The sequence below is a fragment of the Rana temporaria genome, chromosome 6 (assembly GCF_905171775.1).
Source record: "Rana temporaria chromosome 6, aRanTem1.1, whole genome shotgun sequence".
Classification (NCBI taxonomy): Eukaryota; Metazoa; Chordata; class Amphibia; order Anura; family Ranidae; genus Rana; species Rana temporaria.
The window spans coordinates 95,968,037-95,994,467 of NC_053494.1; the positions used below are offsets into that span (position 1 = coordinate 95,968,037).

The 26,431-nt window shown below is 46.8% G+C and overlaps 1 protein-coding gene across 1 annotated transcript in view; it reads right to left on the reverse strand.

The window, feature by feature from the left end:
- MPG (N-methylpurine DNA glycosylase) overlaps positions 1-26,431 on the reverse strand; it is a 47,456-nt gene that overhangs the window by 16,371 nt on the left and 4,654 nt on the right. The window contains exons 2-3 of the mRNA XM_040357019.1: positions 4,529-4,718; positions 104-308 (exon numbers count right to left, since the gene is read on the reverse strand). Coding sequence (XP_040212953.1) covers positions 104-308; positions 4,529-4,717 — 394 coding nt within the window. The 5' untranslated portion in view covers position 4,718. The remainder of the gene's footprint in view (positions 1-103; positions 309-4,528; positions 4,719-26,431) is intronic.

Genomic DNA, 26,431 nt, shown 5'->3' on the forward strand with positions numbered 1-26,431 from the left:
TACACCTAGCACTCTTGCATTAGTGGAGGGACTGAAAGTTGTGCTATTGATCTTGATGGAAGTGTCAAGCAGTAGACATGGAGGACAAGAAAAGACAACTTACCCTTACTGGAAACATTCATACAGAAGTATACACCATAAATCTGATACACGTAAATCGTCCCAGGTTTCATGTACATTGCAATATTTCTCTCTGTCCGCTTGCCACCTCTGGAATGTGAAGCTTCATCTTCACCTCCTAAATAGGACTCAGTCTCAACAATCTTGGCACGAAGTTCTGATCCATCTGGCAGCTTACGAACCAAAATCTAAAAAACAAGAGTTGCAAATAAGGAAATAAATCTTGCTCTACATTAAATTAAAGTAGAATACAGTTAGTCAGTTAGGCCATTCGGGGAGACAGAAGGCTGGTGTCTTTCTTTAGGAGACAGAGAACATGTCTTTCTGCTAACAGAGAAGGCTCAAAACATTACACACCAGGTAGATTTTTCTAGGTGAGTTGTATGCTTTGTTCCTGGGCTTGTTTAACCTGAGCTTTACTACTAATACTAAGGAATAAAAAAAATTCAGACAGACTTTGCAAAAAAACTAATATGTCAGCCAATACTACACTAATAAAGATCAATAAACAGATTCCATTTCTGATGAGTAAAATCTGTAAAAAAGAGGGATAAAACTGTCCTCAGGCCCGGACTAGGAAAAAAAATAGGCCCAGGCATTTTAGACTGAGGACCGGGGGGGGGGGTTAGGAGATATGTCGGTAGACATTCGTGGGGTTGGCTGGTTTCAGTCCTGCATAGACACTGTGATATAAAGGGCACTGCACTGTAAAGGGGCACCTTTTTACAGTGCAGTCCCCTTTATATTACAGTGTCTCAGTCCTATTGTGGCCATATAACGGCTAGTACTGTCTGTCTCCTATTGTGCCCACACTGCCCTGGGCAGCGTGGCTCTCTCTGGTGGTGGTGCGGTGCATCGTGCCTCTCTTTCTCTGGTGGTACAGTACAGCGTGGCTTTCGTGGCTCTCTGGTGGTGCGGTACAGCGCGGCTCTCTGGTGGTGCAGGTACAGCGTGGCTCTCTATGGTTGGTGCGGGTACAGTGTTGCTCTCTCTGGTGGTGCGGTACAGAGTGTCTTTCTCTGGTGGTACGGCACAGTGTGGCTCTCTCTGGTGGTGTGGGTACAGCGTGGCTCGCTCTCTCTCTGGTGGTGTGGTACAACGTGGATCTCTCTGGTGGTATGGAACAGCATGGCTCTCTCTCTCTCTGGTGGTACGGTGCAGCGTGGGTGGGGTCAGTCCTCCATACTGCAATGTGCAGGGACACTGTGACAAAAAAGGGGACTGCACTGTAAAGGGGCACCCTTTTACAGTACAGTCCCCTTTATATTACAGTGTCTCAGTCTTATTGTGGCCATATAATGCTAGTACTGTCTGTCTCCTATTGTGCCCACACTGCCCAGTGGCATTGACCTTCTCTCTCTGGTGGTCCTGGACAGCATGGTGCTCTCTTTCTGGTGGTGCAGTACAGCGTTGCTCTCTCTGGTGGTACGTTACAGTATGGCTCTCTGGTTGTGCGGCACAGCGTGTGTCTCTCTGGTGGTGCGGTGTAGCGTGGCTCTCTCTCTCTGGTGGTGCAGTGCAGCATGGCACTCTCTGGTGGTACGGTACAGCGTGGCTCTCTCTGGTGGTACGGTACAGGGTGGTCCTCTCTCTGGTGGTACAGTGCAGTGTGGCTCTCTCTCTGGTGGTACGGTGCAGCGTGGCTCTCTCTCTGGTGGTGTGGTGCAGTGTGTCTCTCTCTTGTGTGCGGTGCAGCGTGCCTGTTTCTCTGGTGGTACAGTACAGCGTGGCTTTCTGGTGGTGCAGTACATCGTGGCTCTCTGGTGGTGCAGGTACAGCGTGGTTCTCTCTTTATGGTGGTATGGGTACAGCGTTGCTCTCTCTGGTGGTGCAGTACAGGGTGGCTCTCTCTGGTGGTATGTACAGTGTGTCTCTCTCTGGTGGTGCGGGTACAGCGTGGATCTCTCTCTCTCTCTGGTGGTGCGGTACAGCGTGGCTCTCTCTGGTGGTATGGTACAGTGTGTTTCTCTCTCTCTCTGGTGCGGTGCAGCGTGGCTCTCTCTCTCTGGTGGTGCGGTACAGCGTGGCTCTCTCTCTGGTGGTGCGGTGCAGCATGGCTCTCTCTCTCTGGTTGTGTGGTGCAGCGTGGCGCTTTGGTGGTGCGGGTACAGTGTGGCGCTCTCTCTCTGGTGGTGTGGGTACAGCGTGGCTCTATCTGGTGGTGCCGGGGCTATTAGTTCCCCCAGCACAGTCCTCTTTCTTTTTCCATGTCTCCCTGCTGACATCAATTGGGCCTCCTATCTCTGGGACTACATTTCCCATGATGCCCCACTAGTTATTTCTGATTGGCCCTCCGCTGTGGCCAATTGGAAGGGAAGCATGACATTTTCTTTTCTCCCGTGCTACCGACAAGCTCGACATGAGAAAGGGGAAGGGAGGTACATCCTGACAGCGGCCCGCAGCTCCCCCCCTTACCCCACTATGCGAATGGACACCTATGGCTGGCTGGGGGCTGAGAGCGGTACTGTCAGCGCAGCTCTGAGGCTGAGCTGTGTGTGAGAGACACACAGTTCAGCCCATGCAGCCGCTAGTTCCGCCGGAGAAGGCACAGGCAAGGCCGCATAGCGGTAGGCGAGCGGCGGCCGTGACCTGTGTTAACCCTGTACAGGCCGCAGTCACCCCTCACCTCCCGCTGTGCGGCCTGATCATCACGGCGGCCCTGGCCCCGGCCCACCAGGCAAATGCCAGATTTGCCCTATGTCCAGTCCGGGCCTAACTGTCCTACTCGCACACCAACATTTTTCCAGGAAATGTAGGTGTGTGTTTTTTATAATCTATATTTAAAGCAGGACATGGGGGGAAAACATTTTTTTTCATAGTTTTAATGCTGCTTTCTTACCTTTCTAGAATAGGTAGTCCATCTTCTGATTGCCTCTGTAGTTTTTGAGAAACAGCCTGTGAATTTTTTAAATAATGGGGTTGATTGCACTACCATGCAAAACTAAATCTGTAGCTTTAGTTGCAGTAGACCCGAAGATTAACATTTCTGCATGCAAAATTAATTGATAAGCAAATGGGTTAATATATGCCCCCCAATTTATTAGCTCCAAATGCTTTAATCACAGCTGACTCAAGGCAAAGGCTATCCATAAAACAGGTGGTTGCTACAATAAGGCAAATTACCAGCAACATAATATGATAGCTGTACTTTCATCAACAATTCAGCTTTTGAAATTCTTACACTATGAGTGTACATATCTACATTCATAGCATATATTCCCATCGCCATTCTTATCTTGGAGCAAAATATACTATCTGCTAAAGAACACCGGGATGCTAGAACATTTTCTTTTTTTATAGAGGCATTTAAAGCGGGGGTTCACCCTAAAAAAAAAATTCTAACATTACATTCAGCTCACTACCGACATTGACAGTATGCAGATCTTTTTTTTTTTTTGCCGTACATACCGTTTTTTTCGTTGTTTTCCCCCCGGCTTCCGGGTAGTGAATCCCGCGGGAGTGGGCGTTCCTATGCATAGGCTAAATGATTAAATTATGACAAAAGCTTCCCCTCAGCGCATACGGCCGCGTCACGAGTTGCTGAATTTATGTTAGTCTGCCATCAAGGAGCTTACAATCTAGGGTCCCGGACTCCCTAACTTACATGCATACATACATGCAGACACATACTGAGGCCAATTTGGAGCTTCAAGATATATATATTTAATTTTTTTTGTATGGATTGCATAATAAATACATTTTTGCAAGATGTCAGCAAAAGAAAGTATTGTTTGTCCTTAAATAGACATATATCACTTTGTTTTATTGATTCAATCAGCCCAGAAATGCAAAATTGTATCTAGTCTATAGGCAGTGTAAGGCGGGGTTGCTGTCCCTGGCAGGAGAACACATTGATTATTGCTAGTGGCTATAGCTGCCGGCATGTAAAAATTAGACATGCTGGCTGTACCCGAGTCGATGGATGGATCAACTTGGGTACAATCAGCCTGTCCATAGATGATTCGAATCTCAGACGGTCCCTGCTGAACCAAGATTCTACCCATCTACGACCGGCATAAACGTGTGATAGGGGTGTAATTAAACAGATCTAAACACCATCAGCTGGAGATAAGAAGTCACTAAAAATGCAAACAAGGAGAATTATACACCATAGTGCTAAAAGACTATGGGGTCGATTTGCTTAAAGCACTTTGCACTCTACAAAGGAATTTGCTCCAGAACAAGTAAATGAGGTGAAGCTTCACCTTGCAAAGAATACCCATTCACATTAAAAGGAAAACAAAACAATAACATCACTTTTTCTTGCACATGATTGGATGATGGAGGTCAGCAGAGCTTCCCCTCATTTTCTGACGCAAATTCCCTTGGAGAGTGCAACTGCACTTGAAAAGTGCACAATCTACTTGCCTTTAGTAAATCATCCCCTATAATATCTGAAAGTGATTACCTGTCCTAAGAAAGATTTAGCCAAATCAATGCACGACTTTTCATAAAAGTCAGATGAAAGGCAAGTTTTCTTATTTAGGAAGTATTTGCTAGCGGTAGAATCCTTCTCTCTCTGAATTGTAGATTCTTCACTTGCTTTAAATATTTTTTGATTTTTTAACGTCTGTATTTGTTTTCTTTTTGTAGCCATTCTAAAAAAAAAAAAGGAAAGTGGCAATTACAAAATTAATAACCAATTACAAGATAAGAACACAAATACAAGGAGTTTAAGCTTGATAGATAGTTTTTGCAATTATTGGGATAATATGCATAAATAATTTATTACTGGCAGATTCTTTGAGTGTAATTTATCAAAACTGGAGCAGACAGAATCTGGAACAGCGTTTCATCGCAACCAATCAGCTTTTAGCTTTCATTTTTAAAGGGTAACTGCACAGTGTCTGAGTAAGGGCTCATTTACACTTGCTTCGGCTTCACACATTAACGGCTAGTTTAAACTTGCTTCAAAATAAGGCTTCGGACACGCTTTGTTAAAGCTCTCGGAATGCTAGTCAAAGCTCCTGTCACCAAATAAAATGGTTACAGTCCTTTTTACACTTTTGCTTTGCTTTACTTATAAATTATACCCATGTAGCTTTAGTGGTGCTTCAAAGCTTGCATAAAAGTCTATGGCAAAGCTCGTTTGAAGCCCCACCAAAGCCTCATCGAAGCCCCATCGAAGCTCCACCAAAGCCCCGTCGAAACTCCACCGAAGCCTTATCGAAGCACCAAGCAAAAGCAAGGTGTATACAGGACTGTAAACTAACCATTTTATTTAGTGACAGGAGCTTTTACTGGCATTCAGAAAGCTTTAACAAAGTGTGTCTGAAGCCATGTTTTGAAGCAAGTGTAAACTAGCCCTAAATGTAGTGGAGCAGGTTTTTGTTTCTCAGCCTGTCAGACACTGACATTGAGTTTAGCAATATCACAAAAACAAACATATTTAATCAGACTAGAAAGTGATTAGTCTGAAAAAATATATAAAGAGGGTATAACCTGGAGACATTAAATATACTAATGGCAAACAAAGAAATCCTTGATCAATAGTCTAAAAATGATAATTTTTCAAAAGTCTAACTGAATCCATTTAATGTGCTGGTCTCAGAAAAAGCTCATCATTCATCCATGAACAAATTTTGAAATTTCTGAATGGAAAAGATCTCTAAGAGCCCTTTCACACATAGGGGGTTATTCACGAAAGGCAAATCCACTTTGCACTACAAGTGCAAACTACAAGTGCAAACTACAAGTGCAAAGTGCACTTGAAATTGCGCTGAAAGTGCACTTGGAAGTGCAGTTGTTGTAAAACTGAGGGGTAGATCTGAAATGAAGGAAGCTCTGCTGATTTTAACATCCAATCATGTGAAAGCTAAAATGCAGTTTTTTTTCCTTGCATGTCCCCCTCAGATCTACAGCGACTGCACTTCCAAGTACACTTTGTACCTTGTAGTGCAAAGTGGATTTGTCTTTAGTAAATAACCCCCATAGCGTTGGCGGTAAAATAGCGATAAAACGCTGTTATTTTGCTGCCGGATTTGCGGCCGCTAGCGGGGCGCTTTTAACCCCCCGTTAGCGGCCGAGAAAGGGTTAAAACTGCCCGCAATGCGCCGCTTCAGGAAGGAAGGCAGTGCTGCCCATTGATTTCAATGGACATGAACACATTAGCAGTGGTGAGTTCACCGCTGCTAATGTGCTCCAAAGAAGCTGCTGGCAGGACTTTTTCTGATGCCCTGCCAGCGCACCGCTCCAGTGTAAAAGCAAAAGCTTTCACACTGTGAGGAGCAGCTGTTTAAGGGGGAATTGCAGGCGCTATTTTTAACGCTATAGCGCCTGCAAAACGCTCTCAGTGTGAAAGGAGTCTAACTGTCAGAATGCTAGCGCGCCACAAACTGTTGAAGTCTGAATAAATAGGCCCCTTTCACACAGACGGATAGAATGGTGCTTTTAGCTGCGGATTCTCAATTTATCTACCGCAGCTAAAAGCACACAATGCTTACCTTTGGCCTCATTCACACACTGCATTTAGCTGTGGTTTGGTTACATGGGGTTTGGTGCAGATAGAAAAAATAAAATTGACTGCGTCCAGGAACGATTTGCCGCGCTCGCTCGTCCACATCCCCTTTCCTGACTAGCCTGCATGCTCGAAAAAGAGTCTGGTATGGCTTTGGGGGGACCCCCATGCCATTTTTTATTTAAAATTTGGCGTGGAGTTCCCCCTCATGATTCATACCAAACACAGTGTCTGGTATTGGCGGGGATAGAAGTCGGATCCCTGTTCATTATCGTGCTGCAGCTAAACGCAACCGCATGTAAACGCAGATAATCGCACTGTACAAATGCAGTTGATCGCTGTGCATGGAGTCTTGAATTTCACAGAAAATAAACATGCTTTTAACTGCGGCAGAACAGCCGTTCGTGTGAAAGGGGCCTTAGTGGCCTGTGAGCATCTGACTCTCCTTGGTGGCCCTCCGCACATGATGAATTTTTTGTTTTGAAACACTGCACTACACTGTATTAGATACTGTGTACACCGCCTGAAGTGTATTAGAAACTGTACACCCCTGAATGCACTGTATATATAGGCTACACTAAATGCAGAGTATATATATATACAGGGAGTGCAGAATTATTAGGCAAGTTGTATTTTTGAGGATTCATTTTATTATTGAACAACAACCATGTTCTCAATGAACCCAAACAACTCATTAATATCAAAGCTGAATATTTTTGGAAGTAGTTTTTAGTTTGTTTTTAGTTTTAGCTATTTTAGGGGGATATCTGTGTGTGCAGGTGACTATTACTGTGCATAATTATTAGGCAACTTAACAAAAAACAAATATATACCCATTTCAATTATTTATTTTTACCAGTGAAACCAATATAACATCTCAACATTCACAAATATACATTTCTGACATTCAAAAACAAAACAAAAACAAATCAGTGACCAATATAGCCACCTTTCTTTGCAAGGACACTCAAAAGCCTGCCATCCATGGATTCTGTCAGTGTTTTGATCTGTTCACCATCAACATTGCGTGCAGCAGCAACCACAGCCTCCCAGACACTGTTCAGGGAGGTGTACTGTTTTCCCTCCTTGTAAATCTCACATTTGATGATGGACCACAGGTTCTCAATGGGGTTCAGATCAGGTGAACAAGGAGGCCATGTCATTAGTTTTTCTTCTTTTATACCCTTTCTTGCCAGCCACGCTGTGGAGTACTTGGACGCGTGTGATGGAGCATTGTCCTGCATGAAAATCATGTTTTTCTTGAAGGATGCAGACTTCTTCCTGTACCACTGCTTGAAGAAGGTGTCTTCCAGAAACTGGCAGTAGGACTGGGAGTTGAGCTTGACTCCATCCTCAACCCGAAAAGGCCCCACAAGCTCATCTTTGATGATACCAGCCCAAACCAGTACTCCACCTCCACCTTGCTGGCGTCTGAGTCGGACTGGAGCTCTCTGCCCTTTACCAATCCAGCCACGGGCCCATCCATCTGGCCCATCAAGACTCACTCTCATTTCATCAGTCCATAAAACCTTAGAAAAATCAGTCTTGAGATATTTCTTGGCCCAGTCTTGACGTTTCAGCTTGTGTGTCTTGTTCAGTGGTGGTCGTCTTTCAGCCTTTCTTACCTTGGCCATGTCTCTGAGTATTGCACACCTTGTGCTTTTGGCCACTCCAGTGATGTTGCAGCTCTGAAATATGGCCAAACTGGTGGCAAGTGGCATCTTGGCAGCTGCACGCTTGACTTTTCTCAGTTCATGGGCAGTTATTTTGCGCCTTGGTTTTTCCACACGCTTCTTGCGACCCTGTTGACTATTTTGAATGAAACGCTTGATTGTTCGATGATCACGCTTCAGAAGCTTTGCAATTTTAAGAGTGCTGCATCCCTCTGCAAGATATCTCACTATTTTTGACTTTTCTGAGCCTGTCAAGTCCTTCTTTTGACCCATTTTGCCAAAGGTAAGGAAGTTGCCTAATAATTATGCACACCTAAAATAGGGTGTTGATGTCATTAGACCACACCCCTTCTCATTACAGAGATGCACATCACCTAATATGCTTAATTGGTAGTAGGCTTTCGAGCCTATACAGCTTGGAGTAAGACAACATGCATAAAGAGGATGATGTGGTCAAAATACTAATTTGCCTAATAATTCTGCACTCCCTGTGTATATATATATATATATATATATATATATATATATATATATATATATATATATATATATATATACACATACACACACACACACACACAATTTTAGGGGGGGGAAAAAGGGTGGAACTCCACTTTGACTGCAGACTTTCGGCTTTAATTTGAGGGTATTTACATCCAAATCAGGTGAACGGTGTAGGAATAACAGTTTGTATATGTGCCTCCCATTTTTTAAGGGACCAAAAGTAATGGGACAGATTAACAATCATAAATCAAACTCTCACTTTTTAATACTTGGTTGCAAATCCTTTGCAGTCAATTACAGCCTGAAGTCTGGAACGTATAGACATCACCAGACGCTGGGTTTCACCCCTGGTGATGCTCTGCCAGTCCTCTACTGCAACTGTCTTCAGTTTCTGCTTATTCTTGGGGCATTTTCCCTTCAGTTTATGTCTTCAGCAAGTGAAATGCATGCTCAATCGGATTCAGGCCATTGCATAACATTCCACTTATTTCCCTTAAAGAACTCTTTGGTTGCTTTCACAGTATGCTTCGGGTCATTGTCCATCTGCACTGTGAAGCGCCGTCCAATGAGTTCTGAAGCATTTGGCTGAATATGAGCAGATAATATTGCCCGAAACACTTCAGAATTCATCCTGCTGCTTTTGTCAGCAGTCACATCATCAATAAATACAAGAGAACCAGTTCCATTGGTAGCCATACATGCCCACGCCATGACACTACCACCACCATGCTTCACTGATGAGGTGGTATACTTTGAATCATGAGCAGCTCCTTTCCTTTTCCATACTCTTCTATTCCAATCGCTCTGGTACAAGTTGATCTTGGTCTCATCTGTCCATAGGATGTTGTTCCAGAACTGTGAAGGCTTTTTTAGATGTTGTTTGGCAAACTCCAATCTGGCCTTCCTGTTTTTGAGGCTCACCAATGGTTTACATCTTGTGGTGAACCCTCTGTATTCACTCTGGTGAAGTCTTCTCTTGATTGTTGACTTTGACACACATAGACCTACCTCCTGGAGAGTGTTCTTGATCTGGCCAACTGTTGTGAAGGGTGTTTTCTTCACCAGGGAAAGAATTTCTTCGGTCACCCACCACAGTTGTTTTCCATGGTCTTCCGGGTATTTTGGTGTTGCTGAGCCCACTGATGCGTTCTTTCTTTTTAAGGATGTTCCAAACAGTTCATTTGGCCATGCCTAATGTTTTTGCTTTTTCTCTGATGGGTTTGTTTTATTTTTTACAGCCTAATGATGGCTTGCTTCACTGATAGTGACAGCTCTTTGGATCTCATATTGAGAGTTGACAGCAACAGATTCCAAATGCAAATAGCACACTTGAAATGAACTCTGGACCTTTTATCTTCTCCTTGTAAATGGGATAATGAGGGAATAACACACACCTGGCCATGGAACAGCTGAGCAGCCAATCGTCCCATTATTTTTGGCCCCTAAAAAGTGGGAGGCACATATACAAACTATTTTAATTCCTACACCATTCACCTGATTTGGATGTAAATACCCTCAAATTAAAGCTGAAAATCTGCAGTTAAAGTACATCTTGTTTGTTTCATTTCAAATCCATTGTGGTGGTGTATAGAGCCAAAAAAGTTGAATTGTGTCAATGTCCCAATATTTATGGACCTGACCTGTATATATATATATATATATATATATATATATATATATATATATATATATATATATATATATATATATATATATATATATATATATATATATATATATATATATATATATATATAATAACTATATTGCGCTTATCCTAAATATCTAAAAAGGGTAGGCAGCCAACTCAGCAAAAGGATATATCGTGAAAAAATGTGTAAATAAAGTGCAGCGCCAATTATGGAGCCCACAACAAAGTGGGTTTCAGATACTATACAAAAAAGGGGAGCAACACCCTTAAAATAGTATATCGTATACCTAATCAAATGTGACAACACACTGTGAGGTAATATTGAGAGTGTCTGGACAACAACTCTCATATAGGTGAATAAATTAGATATGTGAATAAATAAATATCGTTATACTATTCATAAATAATCAGAAACAGTGAACATACACCAAAATATTAGTGAGTACTGTGATGTTCAAGGATTTCACCTTGGACACAAAATATACTTCAAAATAAGTGTCCATAAACATAAATTTATGTGGGAAGGGTCTCCCTGAGGTCAACGTGGAAGGTTCCCCTCAAAGGTGCAATTTTTATGAACTCAGGAAAGAAGGATGAAATACCCTTACTGGATAGAGTAGACCCACAACACACCATACCGGGCGGTACCAGTGTACCCAATGGGTCCTATCCATCTCCATACTGCGTAACCTGTATGAATTTCTAAAATTTTCATTTTTACGTTTTTTTGGTTGATGTGGATTTGGATGTGATTGCTTTGGACTTCAGTGTTGATATTTTGAATGTTTACCATTCAATTTTAAACATTTTTACACTATGAGGAGTTGTCCTCTCCATTTTTTTCTTTCTTTCTCCATTTGGAGTTTATCTGCTTGAAACACAGTTGAATCCGTCCATTGGAATTCGGATTGGAGTGAGGTATCTGGTGGTATCCGTATCTAGCTGTCCATCGAGGAGATCAACACCTAGCGGAAGCAGGAAGTTGGACCGTGACAGAGACCAGATTGGGCAATCGGCCTATTACGCATTGGTGACCTACCGCTGTATGGCATGTTGTGGATCTACTCCATCCGGTACGGGTATTTCATCCTTCTTTCCTGAGTTCATGAAAATTGCACCTTTGAGGGGAACCTTCCACGTTGACCTTACAGAGACCCTTCCCACATAAATTTATGTTTATGGACACTTATTTTGAAGTATATTTTGTGTCCAAGGTGAAATCCTTGAACATCACAGTACTCACTAATATTTTGGTGTATGTTCACTGTTTCTAATTATTTATGAATAGTATAACGATATTTATTCATTCACGTATCTAATTTATTCACCTATATGAGAGTTGTTGTCCAGACACTCTTAATATTACCTCAAAGTGTGTTGTCACATTTGATTAGGTATACGGTATACTATTTTAAGGGTGTTACTCCCCTTTTTTGCATAGTATCTGAAACCCACTTTGCTGTGGGCTCCATAATTGGCGCTGCACTTAATTTACATTATAGATATAGGCTCTATCTGCTGAGAGAGCCATAAACAGACAAACGAACACCTGTGGGTGGATTCAGGTAGGGGCGCACAAAACTAGGTCGGCGTAGCCTAGCGTGTTTACACTACGCCGCCTTAAGTAAGAGAGGCAAGTACATGATTCACAAAGTACTTGCCTCCTTACTTAGGGCGGCGTAGTGTAAATGCGGCGGGCGTAAGGGCGCCTAATTCAAATGGGTTGGGGGGGCGTGTTTAATGGTAATGAGGCTTGACCTCACGTTTTTTACGTTTTTTTGTCACTGTGCATGCGCCGGGCGACTACATTTCCCAGTGTGCATTGCGGTTACATACGCCGCACGGGCCTATTGATTTCGACGTGGACGTAAACAACGTAAATCCCATTTCGCGGACGACTTACGCAAACGACGTTAAAATTTCAAATCTCGCGGCGGGAACGGCGCCCATACTTTAACATTGTTATTCCACCTAATAGGTGGAATAACTTTAGGCCTCCTAAGGCCTTACGGAAACGGCGTAAATTGACTGCGGCGGCCGGGCGTACATTCGTGAATCGGCGTACAAACTTATTTACATAATCTACGCCGACCGCAATGGAAGCGCTACCTAGCGGCCACCTGAAAAATTGCAATCTAAGATAGGACGGCGCAAGCCGTCGTATCTTAGATATGTTTAATCGTATCTCTGTTTGAGCCTACGCTTAAACATAAGTCGGCGTAGATTCTAAGTTAGGCCGGCTTATCTACTGATAAGTCAGCCTAACTCTTACTGAATCTACCTACTGATGTTTAACTCGAACCTCTGGCTTATCCCTAGTTGTGGGTTGAAATCTCACTGCTCATCACATAATTTCCTATGAATGCTGTTGCACCAGGGAGACTGTATCTCCCGTGATTCTAACACTTATGCAGAGCTAGGGGGCAGGAAAAGCTAAGCGATTCAGATAGGGGGTTTCCACACTACTGGCAGTGCTGGTGTGATCATGCTGCGTTTTCAAGACTATTATGATTATTACTTTTATGCAGGATTTACAGTGCTCAGCATAAATGAGTATACCCCTTTTAACCACTTCAGCCCTGGAAGAATTGGCTGCCCAATGACCGGGCCATTTTTTGCGATTCAGCAATGCGTCACTTTAACTGGCAATTTCAACGTTGCACAAACAAACAAAATTTATGTCCTTTTTTTCCCACAAGTAGAGCTTTCTTTTGGTGGTATTTGATCACCTCTGTGGTTTTTATTATTTGCGCTATAAACAAACAAAAAAAAAGCGCCACTTTTAATTTCAACGTTGCACAAACAAACAAAATGTATGTCCTTTTTTTCCCACAAGTAGAGCTTTCTTTTGGTGGTATTTGATCACCTCTGTGGTTTTTATTATTTGCGCTATAAACAAACAAAAAAAAAGCGCCACTTTAAAAAAAAAAAAAAAAATGTTTTACTTTTTGCTATAATAAATATCCCCAAAAAATATATAAAATGTATTTTATAGGTTTAGGCCGATATGTATTCTTTTACATATTTTTGGTAAAAAAAAAAAAAAAAAAATAAAAAAAAAAAATCGCAATAAGCATATATTGAAAAGTTATAGCGTCTACAAAAAAAAAGGGATGTTTTATGGCATTTTTATTATATTTTTTTTTTTACTAGTAATGGCGGTGATCTGCGATTTTTATCATGACTGCGATATTGCGGAAGACACATCCAACACTTTTGACACTATTTTGGTACGTTGCTTTGCCTGCCCGTGCAATTCTGCCAATGTACGTTAGGCAGTCGGCAAGTGGTTAAAAATATATTTTAATCAATATCTCAATGAGCACAAGAACAATTTCCCAAATTTTTACAAAACTGTTCTATAGAACATTTGTTTAGCTAAATTACATGAAAGTAAGGTTAAAGCGGGGGTTCACCCAAAAAAAAAAAAATGTTAACATTACATTCAGCCGAGTTGTCAGAATGACAATCGGCTGTTTTTTTTTATTTTATCCCTGTACATAACCGTATTTTCACCGCCGCTTCCGGGTATGTCTTCTGCGGGACTGGGCGTTCCTAATTGATTGACAGGCTTCCGACCGTCGCATACTGCGCATCATGAGTTGCCGAAAGAAGCCGAACGTCGGTGCGCAGGCGCCGTATAGAGCCGACTCGCGGTCCGGCTTCTTTCGGCAACTCGTGACGCGCTGTATGCGACTGTCGGAAGCCTGTCAATCAATTAGGAATGCCCAGTCCCGCAGAAGACATACCCGGAAGCGGCGGTGAAAATACGGTATGTACGGGGATAAAATAAAAAAAAAACAGCCGATTGTCATTCTGACAACTCGGCTGAATGTAATGTTAAATTTTTTTTTTGGGGTGAACCCCCGCTTTAATAATATAACTTAGATTACAAAAACTTCAGTTTTACTCAAATTAGTTGATGCAAAAATAAAATACTCCCCAAAACAAAAAAACTATTATCAAATTCACTGTATTATGCAGATGTGAGGCTGCAACTTCATCGGTTTGAATGTTCATCCGCTGACACCCGTAATCACATAGGGACCCATGTATGTCCCGTTTTCATCCGCAAACGGACGGATGAAAATGTGGACATACGGTCCGCTAGTGTGAAAGGGCCCTAAGACTTTTATTGGGGCATATTCATTTTTGTAACATGGTCTTGAATAAATTTGTTAGGAAAAAATAGTATTTTTGTACTCACCGTAAAATCCATTTCTCGGAGTTCATGGACGGACATAGCAGCATTTGACCTTAGGGTATTATATCCTTCCTTCCAGGAGAGACTAGGCAGAAAACAGCACTTTAAGTGTTAAAACACTTTCCTCAGTACAGCTCCTCCCAGGGGGCGTGGTCCCTCGGGTATAACCCACTCTCTGACTCAGCAGCTCCAGTTCGTAACAAGCAGGACAAACAAAAGGAGGGGTGGGTGCTGTGTCCGTCCATGAACTCAGAGAAATGGATTTCATGGCGAGTACAAAAATCCTATTTTCTCTTCCATTCATGGACGGACACAGCAGCATTTGACCTTAGGGACATCCCCAAGCAGTGTAAAAAAAATTTGAGGGGTGGGAAAACAACACAGCAAACCAAGCTACACCCCAAACAAAACCGGAGTTTGAAAAGCCGAAACGACCTTTGGGAGAAAAGATGGCTGCGGCCACAGCACCACCTTATCCTTGTGGATGACCAAGTAGGGAGCCTTGCAGGACAAGGCCGCCAGTTCAGACACCCTTCTGACTGAGGTAATTGCTACCAGAAAAAACACCTTCTGTGATAGAGTCAACAAAGGGATCTTTCGAATGTCCTCAAAGGGAGCGTCTTGAAGCACCGAGAGGACTAAATTCAGGTCCCATGGGGGCAGTGGAGGACGCACAGGAGGGGCCACATGCCGGACCCCCTGCACAAACGTACGCACCAGGGAGTGCGCCGCCAAGGGACGCTGAAAGTAAACAGCTAGAGCCGAAATCTAATGCCGCATACACACCATCACTTTATGTGATGAAAAAAAACGACACTTTCTGTGAAGTAAAAAATGACGTTTTTGAAACTTCAATTTTCAAAGACGAAGTTGCCTACACACCATCGTTTTCTCACAATGATCTTGCAAAGTGAGGTTACGTTCCACCACGTTTTACCATTGAAGCTTGCTTCATAAGTAGCTTCTGGGCATGCGTGGATGAAAAAACATCTTAGAAAACGACGTTTTTTGCTACACACGGTCAATTTCTGTGAAGTAAAAAGTGCACTTTTGAAAAACGACATAAAATTGAAGCATGCTTCAATTTTTTTTGGTTGTTTTTTACAAGACATAAAACGACGTTTTCCACCACACACAGTCAATTAAAGTGACGTTTTTAAAAACGTCATTTTTTTTCATCACATAAAGTGATGGTGTGTACGCGGCATGACTCTTAACCGTACTTAAGGCGAGAGACTGATCCACTCCACACTGTAAGAACAGCAGAATCCGGGACACCACGTATGTACGGGGATGCCATTTCATCTCTTCACACATAGAGATGTAGGCCTTCCATGTACGATGGTAAATCTTTCGTGAAGTAGACTTCCGTGCACGCAGCATTGTAGAGATCACCGAGCCTGACAGGCCACGGTCCTTCAGTACCTGGCTCTCAACAGCCACGCCATTAAAGCCAGCGACTGTAAAGCAGAGTGGAAGATCGGACCCTGCGACAGAAGATCTTCTCTCAGGGGTAGACGCCAAGGGACGTCTGCCACCAGACGCACCAGGTCCGCGTACCAGGAGCGGCGCGGCCAATCCTGGGCGATCAGGATTGTTGGAATCCCCTCGGCTTCCACTCTGCGCAGCAGGCGAGGAAGAAGCTTCAGAGGAGGGAAGGCGTAGATTAGGCGATAGTGACCCCAAGGTGCCACCAACGCGTCTGACGCGTCCGCCCATGGGTCCTTTGACCTGGCCACGAACCGTGACACCTACCGATTGAGACGGGACGCCAGGAGGTCCACGTCTGGAGTGCCCCACTTTCGGCACAGACTCTGAAACACCTCCGGGTGAAGTGACCACTCTCCTTGGTCTAGTGTTTGGCGACTTAGGTAGTCGGCTTGCCAATTCTGTACTCCCGGAATGTACACGGCCGACAGAGCCGGAACGGACCTTTCGGCCCACCGAATGATGTGCGTGACTTCCATCGCTGCAACTGAGCTCCGTGTGCCTCCCTGATGATTGACGTACACCACGGCCGTGGCGTTGTCGGACTGGATCCTGACCGGACGGTCCTGCAGATCCAGGGACCACCTGGCAAGGCACAACTTGATTGCTCGGAGCTCCAGTACATTGATTGGAAGGCAGGACTCCTCCTGAGTCCAGTGCCCCTGGGCTGACTGGGTGCCCCAAACACCCCCCCCAACCAGAGAGGCTGGCATCCGTCGTGACCACTGTCCAATGGCACGGCAGAAACGACTTCCCGGTCCAAAGCACCGGAGACCTCAGCCACCACACCAGGGAGGACTTAACCAGTTGACTCATCCGAATCTGATAATCCAGAGATGAAGGGAGCTTGTCCCATCGAGACAGAATTTCCTTCTGTAGCACCCGGGTGTGGAATTGGGCATACGGGACTGCCTCGAAAGAGGCCACCATCAGACCCAGAACCCTTATGCAGAATCGAAGAGATGACCACTTCTGGGTCGACAACCGCTGCACCGCAGATTGTAGTGTCTGAAGTTTCTCCGTTGGGAGAAAAACTCTCGCCTCCGAGGAATCCAGTACTAGCCCTAGGTATTCCAGCCGCTGAGACGGTACCAACACTGACTTCGGGATATTCAGAAGCCAGCCGAACTCTCGGAGAGTCTGACACGTGATGGACACATCCTCTTCTAACTCTGAGCTTGAGGAAGCTCTCAGGAGAAGGTCGTCCAGGTATCCTACGATAGCGATCCCGCGCTGCCTCAGCAGGGCTAGAATCGGGGCGAGCACCTTGGTGAAGACCCGTGGTGCAGAGGCCAGGCCGAACGGGAGGGCCACAAATTGAAAGTGGTCCTCTCCGATCGCAAAGCGCAGAAATCTCTAGTGCTTTGTGCATATAAAGCGCTGCGCAAACTATTGGCGCTATATAAATCCTGTATAATGATAATAATAAAAATATGGGAACATGTAGGTATGCGTCCCTGATGTCCAAGGACGCCATAAAGTCCCCCTGATGGAGCGCTGCTACTACCGAGCGAATCGACTCCATCCTGAATTTTTGCACTTTGACAAAACATTTTAGGGCCTTGAGGTCCAGGATTGGACGAACCCCTTCATTCTTGGGGACTACAAACAGATTGGAGTAAAACCCCTGAAACCATTCCATCGAGGGAACCGACACAATCACTCCCCTGACCAGTAGATCCTGGAAGTCCCTGACAGATCCTTACGGCGATCCGGAGGAAGCAAGGAAAAAATCTGTTTGGTGGACAAGAGAGAAACTATGGGGTAGATCCACAAAGAAATTACGCCAGCGTATCTACTGATACGCCGGCGTAATTTCAAAATTCCCGCGTCGTATCTTTGTTTTGAATCCTCAAAACAAGATACAACGGCATCTCGGCTAGATCCGACAGGCGTACGTCTTCGTACGCCGTCGGATCTTAGATGCAATTTTTCGGCGTCCGCTAGGTGGCGTTCCCGTCGTAATCCGCGTCGAGTATGCAAATTAGCTATTTCCGACGATCCACGAACGTACGACCGGCCGTCGCATTTTTTTACGTCGTTTTCGTTCGGCTTTTTCCGGCGTATAGTTAAAGCCGCTATATGGTGGCGTACTCAATGTTAAGTATGGCCGTCGTTCCCCCTTCGCATTTTGAATTTTTTACGTCGTTTGCGTAAGTCGTCCGTGAATGGGGCTGGACGCCATTTACGCTCACGTCGAAAAAAATGACGTCCTTGCGACGTCATTTGGAGCAATGCACCCTGGGATATTTTAGGGACGGCGCATGCGCAGTACGTTCGGCGCGGGGACGCGATTCATTTAAATGAAACACGCCCCCTACCCGCCGAATTTGAATTCCGCGCCATTACGCAGCGAGAGATACACTACGCCGCCGTAACTTACGGTGCAAATTCTTTCAGGATTCAAACCAATGCAAAGTAAGTTACAGCGGCGTAGCGTATCTTACATACACTGCGCCCGGCGCAGATGTATGTGGATCTGCCCTTATATCTTGTACCCCGAGGAAACTACCTTGCAAACCCAGCGGTCGGAAAGAAGAGACCTCCACCGAGCCGCAAATTTGCGAAGCCGGCCACCCACCCGAGACGCGGGCGGGGGCAGACCTTCATGCGGAAGCAGGTTTGTCCACAGGCTTGCGGTACCAGGTGCGCTGCTGCCCTGCAGCGGGAGTCTTAGCGCCTTGAAAACTTTTTCCGGCCGCACTGGGCGGGCGAAAAAAAAAACTTGGAGGTAGTAAAGGAGGGCCCTTGCTTACGGAGAGGCTCCTTGCCCTTCCCAGACTGTGGGAGCAGTGTGCTCTTGCCACCTGTGGCATCCTTTATGATGTCATCCGGGGACGCCCCAAAAAGCTGTTCACCCTTAAAGGGTAAATCCACCAAAGCCTTCTTTGAGGACTGGTCCGCCGACCAACACTTCAGCCACACAAGGCGACGTAGTACCACCGCGTAGGCAGAGGCCCTGGAGAGCAAAGGGAACGTATCCAGGGCCGACTCACAGACAAACTTCAGGCCCTGAACCAACTGTTCAGCCAGGTCTACACAGGTCTCAGAAGCATTCTGCGCCTCCAGCTCCTGTAACAAGACCTTTGCCTGTGCAGTACCAGAGCCCCGGCCAAAACCAATCTCACTGCCGAACCCACTACTGTGAAAAGAGAGCGGGCCACAGCCTCCGCTCTCCTATCTGCGGGGTCCTTAAAGACGGGAGCCCCTTCCACAGGCAACGTGGTGGCTTTGCTTAGTCTGGACACAGGGGGGGTCCACTGACGGAGGAGAGACCCACTTTTTTAAAAAGTCTTCCTCAAAGGGATAACGGGTCGCAAAGGATTTTGGAACAGCAAAATCTTTCTGCGGCTTATCCCATTCCTTGTACAACAATTTGTCCAGATATGGAACACAAGGAAACACTTTTGTGGTGCGGGGTGGCTTGTGGAACCCGAAAGAGACCGGCACATCCGATGCCTCCGCCAAATCCTCAAGTTTTTGAGTAGGCCGCACCGCAGTGATAAGAGCTCCAACAAATTCCTTATCATGCGCTGACCCTGAAGCAGAGTCATCCTCACTGTCCACGTGGGCTAAGCCTGCATCATCTGAGTGAGTGAGTGAGAAACTTATATAGCGCAACACATGCAAACTGAATCGCCTCTGACATGACAGAACCAGAGCCAGACGCAATAGCAAGGCCTGATTCTGTGTCAGAGACATCCCCAGAAGCAGGTGCAGGGAGGGGGCGCTTTTTACCCCCCTTCTGGCCACTTGTCGCTTCAATCCTGGCGAGAAACGCCTCAAGGACTGCCGTCATCGCCTCTACAGAGACGGTCGGGGCAGGGGCACTAAGGGTTAACTCAGGCATGGTTGGGGTAGAAGCCTCTTCCTCAAAGGGAGCGTCTTCCATGTTGACCCACCGCTTATGCCTCCTTAGTACTGCAAGGCAGACACCCACCGGTCACCCTCCTGGCTGCAAAACAGAGAGCAGAGGGCCCCCAGGGAACTCACTACCCTCCCGGTTGTAGTGTTAGCTGAAGCGCTGACAAGTGCTGGCTGCGCTGTCCCTCAGGAAGTGATTTGCAGGCTTTTTCTGCGCTATTTCAGGCACTAGAGGCCAAGACGTTTCCAAGATGGCTGCCGTATGCACAAAACAGAGAGCAGAGGGCCCCCAGGGAACTCACTACCCTCCCGGTTGTAGTGTTAGCTGAAGCGCTGACAAGTGCTGGCTGCGCTTTCCCTCAGGAAGTGATTTGCAGGCTTTTTCTGCGCTATTTCAGGCACTAGAGGCCAAGACGTTTCCAAGATGGCCGCCGTATGCAGGAAAAAACAGCATCCGGGCCACAAGAAAATGGCCGCCGACCTATGCAAACCGCGTCCGCGGCAAAATGGCGGCCATACACGCGTTTAAACACAGTGACACAGCAGAAAGACACAGCCCAGCACATACAGCAACTCCCCCAACAAAAAAACAACAGCACCTCACAGTACACGGTCCCCGGTAGTGACAGAAAACCCAGGAGGGTCCCCCCTTACAGCCGCCACCCAGCATGGAGGAGGGAGAGGAAGGGAGAGAGGAAAGCAGGGCGGACCCTCATTCGACCTCCCCAGGGAAGCACCAGCTATACCACCTTGCCAGGGCAAGGGGCCACTACTTACCCATCCTGCGACCTGGCTGGAGGCATTCCGGACAGAACCAACTTCCGCTAAATGGCATGGCTGTCGGCCAGACACACTGTGACAAAGCCATAGGGACCGGTCATATGTGTGCCCTGGAACATGTAGTTCCCCAGCCACCCCTGGAGCAACGGGGCATGTAGTGGACGACCCAGAGCTGAGCTGAGGGCCGGCACACGCTCGATGGCCGAGCATGGGGGGACTACAAGGATCAAGATCCAGCCTGTCACCCATTCGGCAGTTGATAGTAGAATCTCAGGATTCAAAAATGCAGGAACAAAACAAGATAAAAGCGAAAAAAAAAAAATCGCAAAAAAATTCCAGAATACATGGACTCCAGAAGGCCATGTCTACTCCTGACACTAGGCAGAACAAAACTGCTGAGTCAGAGAGTGGGTTATACCCGAGGGACCACGCCCCCTGGGACTGTACTGAGGAAAGTGTTTTAACACTTAAAGTGCTGTTTTCTGCCTAGTCTCTCCTGGAAGGAAGGATATAATACCCTAAGGTCAAATGCTGCTGTGTCCGTCCATGAACGGAAGAGAAATACATTTGGTGTGTACAAATTAACAAATCTTGGTTGCAATCAATGGCCCACATTTGTGGAAGTATATTGTAGTATAATGTCCCATAGAAAATGTTGATTCTGAAAGAAAAGTAAAAGGTTTTCTGACAAATCTTTTGGGGTGTACTCATTTATGCTGAGCACTGTATATAGCATCAACAGTTTGCACAGTGCTTTACAATATAAAGGGAGGCAGTTATAACAAGAGGGTTAAGAGTGCCCTGCTCATAAGAGCTTACATTCTAATAGAGTGGGGCAAATGGTTCAAACGGTTATAACTGTGAGGGATGAGTTGATGGAAGTATTAAAAGTTCAGTTCAGTTGGATAGGCTTCCCTGAAGAGGATCGCCTAAATGTGAACATAGTAGGAGACAGCCGGACAGACTGAGATAGAGAGTTCCAGAGGACGGGAGTGGCTCTGGAGAAATTCATGGGAGAAGAAAACAAGAAAGCTTGAGAGCATGAAGTTTTGGGAGGAGGACTGTTTGGGTGATATTTGGAGACAAGATTGGTGATGCAGCTCAGGCAAAGCTGTGAATAGCTTTGTATGTTTTTGTTAGCAGTTTAATTTAATATCGCTGGGCAATCAGAAGCCAGTGGAAGGATTGGCAGAGAGGGGTGGTAGACACTGACCAGTTGGTAAGGTTGATAAGTCTGGCAGCAGCATTCATTACAGACAGAAGAAGAGATACCCTGTGTAGAGATGGTTACAATAGTCAAAGGCCCCGTACACACGGCCGAGGAACTCGACGTGCCAAACACATCGAGTTCCTCGGCCAGTTCAGCCCTGAAGCCGCCGAGGACCTCGGCGGGCCGAGTTCTCCCATAGAACAACGAGGAAATAGAGAACATGTTCTCTATTTCCTCGCCGAGGTCCTCGTCGGCTTCCTCGGCCGAAAGTGTACACACGGCCGGGTTTCTCGGCAGAATTCAGCCAGAAACTCGGTCGGAAGCTGAATTCTGCCGAGGAAACTGGTCGTGTGTACGGGGCCAAAGGGGTGAATTTTAAAGAGATGTTACAGAGATGAAGTCTACAGTCTGCTGATAGTGACAGGATCTGGGGCTGAAAGAACAAGTCAGAGTCTAGGATTACACCTCACACCCTCCCTGGCTTGAGGGAAGGGACTGATAGTTGTTTAATTAATATTAATGGAAAAATTGAAGGGAGAAGGGCAGGGGGCAACATTACAACTCGGTTTTACAAAGATTTGGTTTGCGGAAGTGATGTGACATCCATGCTGATGTCATTTAGTAAGTCAGTAATGTGAGAGGAGACTTAACCACTTCCCATCCAGCCACCTGTACATAGCTGGACTTTCAGTGTTATACTGGCAGGATGCCTGCAGCTACAGGAATCACCCCAGTATCGTATCGAGCCAGCGGTCGGCTTTCTTGTAACAACAATTGGAGAGGCTCACCAGCAGATCGGTTTCTATTACAAGCAGTGGGAGGGGACGGCCCCCCTCCCATGGCTCTCTCTGGCTCTGCTGTCCCATTGGCTTTGATTGGCTGTTCGTAATAGTAACCCGGAAGTGATGACATGCCATAACATCACTTCCGGTTTACTCAGAAACCATCTGTGGAAAATCGAAAGCATTCAAAAATAGATCTTGTGTAGAGGAGGTCACATGCTTATTGCTGTCACAAGGATGTTAACATACCCTGTGACAGCAATAAAAGTGTTAAAAAAAATCAAATAAAGCAAAGCAAAAAATTATAGCAACAAAACCCCCCCAAAAAATAATTGAAGTGCCCCCATCCTCTTGTGCTTGCGAGCAAAGGCAAATGCGTGCTTTGGTCCCGCACACACGCAAGCGGCGATCGTCCCACACATGTAAGGTATCATCGCAAATGTCTGATTATGAGCAGTAATTCTAGCACCAGACCTCTTATTTACATTTAAAGTGGTTGCTGTTAAAGTGGCTGCTTTTGCACGGGCGTGCACAATTTCAAAGCATGATATGTTTTGTATCTAGGATAAAAAAAAAAGTAAAAAAAAAAAATCACACCTCCTCAATTCTCAAGCCACACTGCTCTACACTACACAGCAGGACAGTTAGATGAGTCTTAGGCCCCTTTCACACTGGGGCGGGAGGTGCGGTGGCGGTAAAGCGCTGCTATTTTTAGTGGCACTTTACCGCTAATTTCGCAGCGCTATTTGGCCGCTAGCGGGAGTGGTTTTACCCCTGCTAGCGGCCGAGAAAGGGTTAAAAGAGGCGCATTGCCGGCGGTATACCCGCGCTGTCCCATTGATTTCAATGGGCAGGAGCGGTATACACACGGCTCCTTCACCGCTCCAAAGATGCGGCTAACAGGACTTTTTTTTTCTGTCCTGCCTGCGCACTGCTCCAGTGTGAAAGCCCTCAGGCTATTTTTAGCACAATAGCGCCTGCAAACCGCTCCAGTGTGAAAGGGGTCTTAGAAATGTAAAGCATGCATTTACAAAATGTTTACTTCATTCTATGTAGTCTACTTTCATTAACCACTTCAATACCGCACGCTGTCATATGATGTCCACAAAGGGGATCTCTTATCCAGGGTGGACGTCATATGACGTCCTGTACTTTGTGCGGTGATATCTGAATGATGCCTGCACCTAGAGGCATCATTCAGATGATCGGCATCCGCCGGATGTAAAGCATAGAGATAGAGATGACTGGTGACCAGATGGTCACCAGTCATCTCTATGACCGTCGGAGGCCCGGGCGCGATGTGATGACGTCACGCCCGGGTACCCGTAAGTAAACAAACCGCAATTGCGGCTAGCAAGAATGAGATCTGTGAATTTTTTTTACAATCTCGTTCTTTCCAGCCTGGAGGAGAGATGTGGGGTCGCATTGACCCCGCATCTCTCCTTAAAGAGGACCTGTCACACACTATTCCTATTACAAGGGATGTTTACACGATCGAAAAAAAAAAGTGTAAAAAATAAATAAATACGTAAAATAAAAAATAAATAATAAAAAAAAAATTAAAACGCCCCTGTCCCTGGTAGCTCGCGCTCAGAAGCGAACGCACACGTAAGTCCCACCCACAGGGCCGGCGCTAGCAATAGGCAGATCAGGTGGCTGCCTAGAGCGCCAGATTAGGGGGAGCCCCAAAATCCGGATCCCCAGCCACTCGCTGGGATTCAGATTATTAAAATCCCACCAGGACCGTCGGTTGCGCCTGTGAATACAGATGGACCGCTCTATCCCCAGCCTGCAGTAGCGGCGCGGCGGCGGCAGTGAGAAGATGGTCTGAGGGAAGAGAGCTGGGATGAGAAGCAGCCGGCCGGAAGTGCCGCATGATCGGGGGCGGATGAGATGGGAGCCCTCAGCCCTGTGGCTGCATGTAGTGTAATCACGGCGGGCTTGCCGTGATATCCGCTCCCCCCTCCTCCTGGGCGCTCGGGGATCTGGTTTGAAAGGACAGGCAGGGGCAGCGCCACTCTCCTGGACCCGGAGTAAAGTAATCACCGCCGCTGGCTCAGGTATAGTGGAAGGCACAGGCAGCGCTCCGTGCTGTAGCCTGCACCCAGTCACAAAAAAGCAAACACTGACTCTGCTTCTTACTCTGCATGGATTCTGTTAAGTTAATAGTGCATTGCACTGTGTACACAGGGGGGAACTGATATGTGGGGGGGCAGACGTGCAGGGGGGGTACTGGTGTGTGTGTGGGGGGGGCAGACATGCAGAGGGGGTACTGATATGTGTGGGGGGGCAGACATGCAGGGGGGGTACTGATGTGTGTGGGGGGGGGCAGACATGCAGGGGGGGGTACTGATGTGTGTGGGGGGGGGGGGGGCAGACATGCAGGGGGGGTACTGATGTGTGTGGGGGGGCAGACATGCAGGGGGGGTACTGATATGTGTGTGGGGGGGGACAGATGTGCAGGGAGGTACTGATATGTGTGTGGGGGGGGGACAGATGTGCAGGGAGGTACTGATATGTGCGTGTGTGGGGGACAGGGACGGACGGGGGGCGGCTTAGGCAGACGTGCAGGGGGTTACTGGTGTGTGTGTGTGGGGGGCAGACATGCAGGGGGGGTACTGATATGTGTGGGGGGGCAGACATGCAGGGGGGGTACTGATGTGTGTGGGGGGGGGCAGACATGCAGGGGGGGTACTGATGTGTGTGGGGGAGGGCAGACATGCAGGGGGGGTACTGATATGTGTGTGGGGGGGGGACAGGGACGGACGTGCAGGGGGGTACTGATATGTGTTTGGGGGGGCAGATGTGCAGGGGGGTACTGAATGTGTGCGGGGGGGGGGGGGGCGTGCAGGCCCGGGGGGTACTGATATTTGTTTTGCGGGGGCAGACGTGCAGGGGGGTACTGATATGTGTGTGTGGGGGATGGGGACGGACGTGCAGGGGGATACTGATATGTGTGGGGGGGGGGGCAGATGTGCAGGGGGGTACTGAATGTGTGTGCAGGGGGGTACTGATATGTGTTTGGGGAGGGCAGACGTGCATGGGGTACTGATATGTGTGGGGGGCAGATGTGCAGGGGGGTACAGATGGACAGATGTGTGTGTGTGTGTGTGTGGGGGGGGGGGGGGGGCGATGTGCAGGGGGGTACAGAGGGGAACAGATGTGTGTGTGTGTGTGTGTGTGTGTGTGTGTGTGTGTGTGTGTGTGTGTGTGTGTGTGTGTAAGGGACAGGCGTGCAGGGGGTACAAAGGGGAAACAGATATGTGTGTAGGGGGGACAGGTGTGCAAGGGGGTTACAGAGGGGTAGCAGATGTGTGTGGGGGACAGATGTACAGGGGGAGGGGGTGTGTGCAGAGGGGAACAGGCTTCTTACTCTGCATGGATTCTGTTAAGTTAATAGTGCATTGCACTGTGTACACAGGGGGGAACTGATATGTGGGGGGGCGGCTTAGGCAGACGTGCAGGGGGGTACTGGTGTGTGTGGGGGGGCAGACATGCAGAGGGGGTACTGATATGTGTGGGGGGGCAGACATGCAGGGGGGGTACTGATGTGTGTGGGGGGGGGGGCAGACATGCAGGGGGGGGGTACTGATGTGTGTGGGGGGAGGCAGACATGCAGGGGGGTACTGATGTGTGTGGGGGGGCAGACATGCAGGGGGGGTACTGATGTGTGTGGGGGGGGGGCAGACATGCAGGGG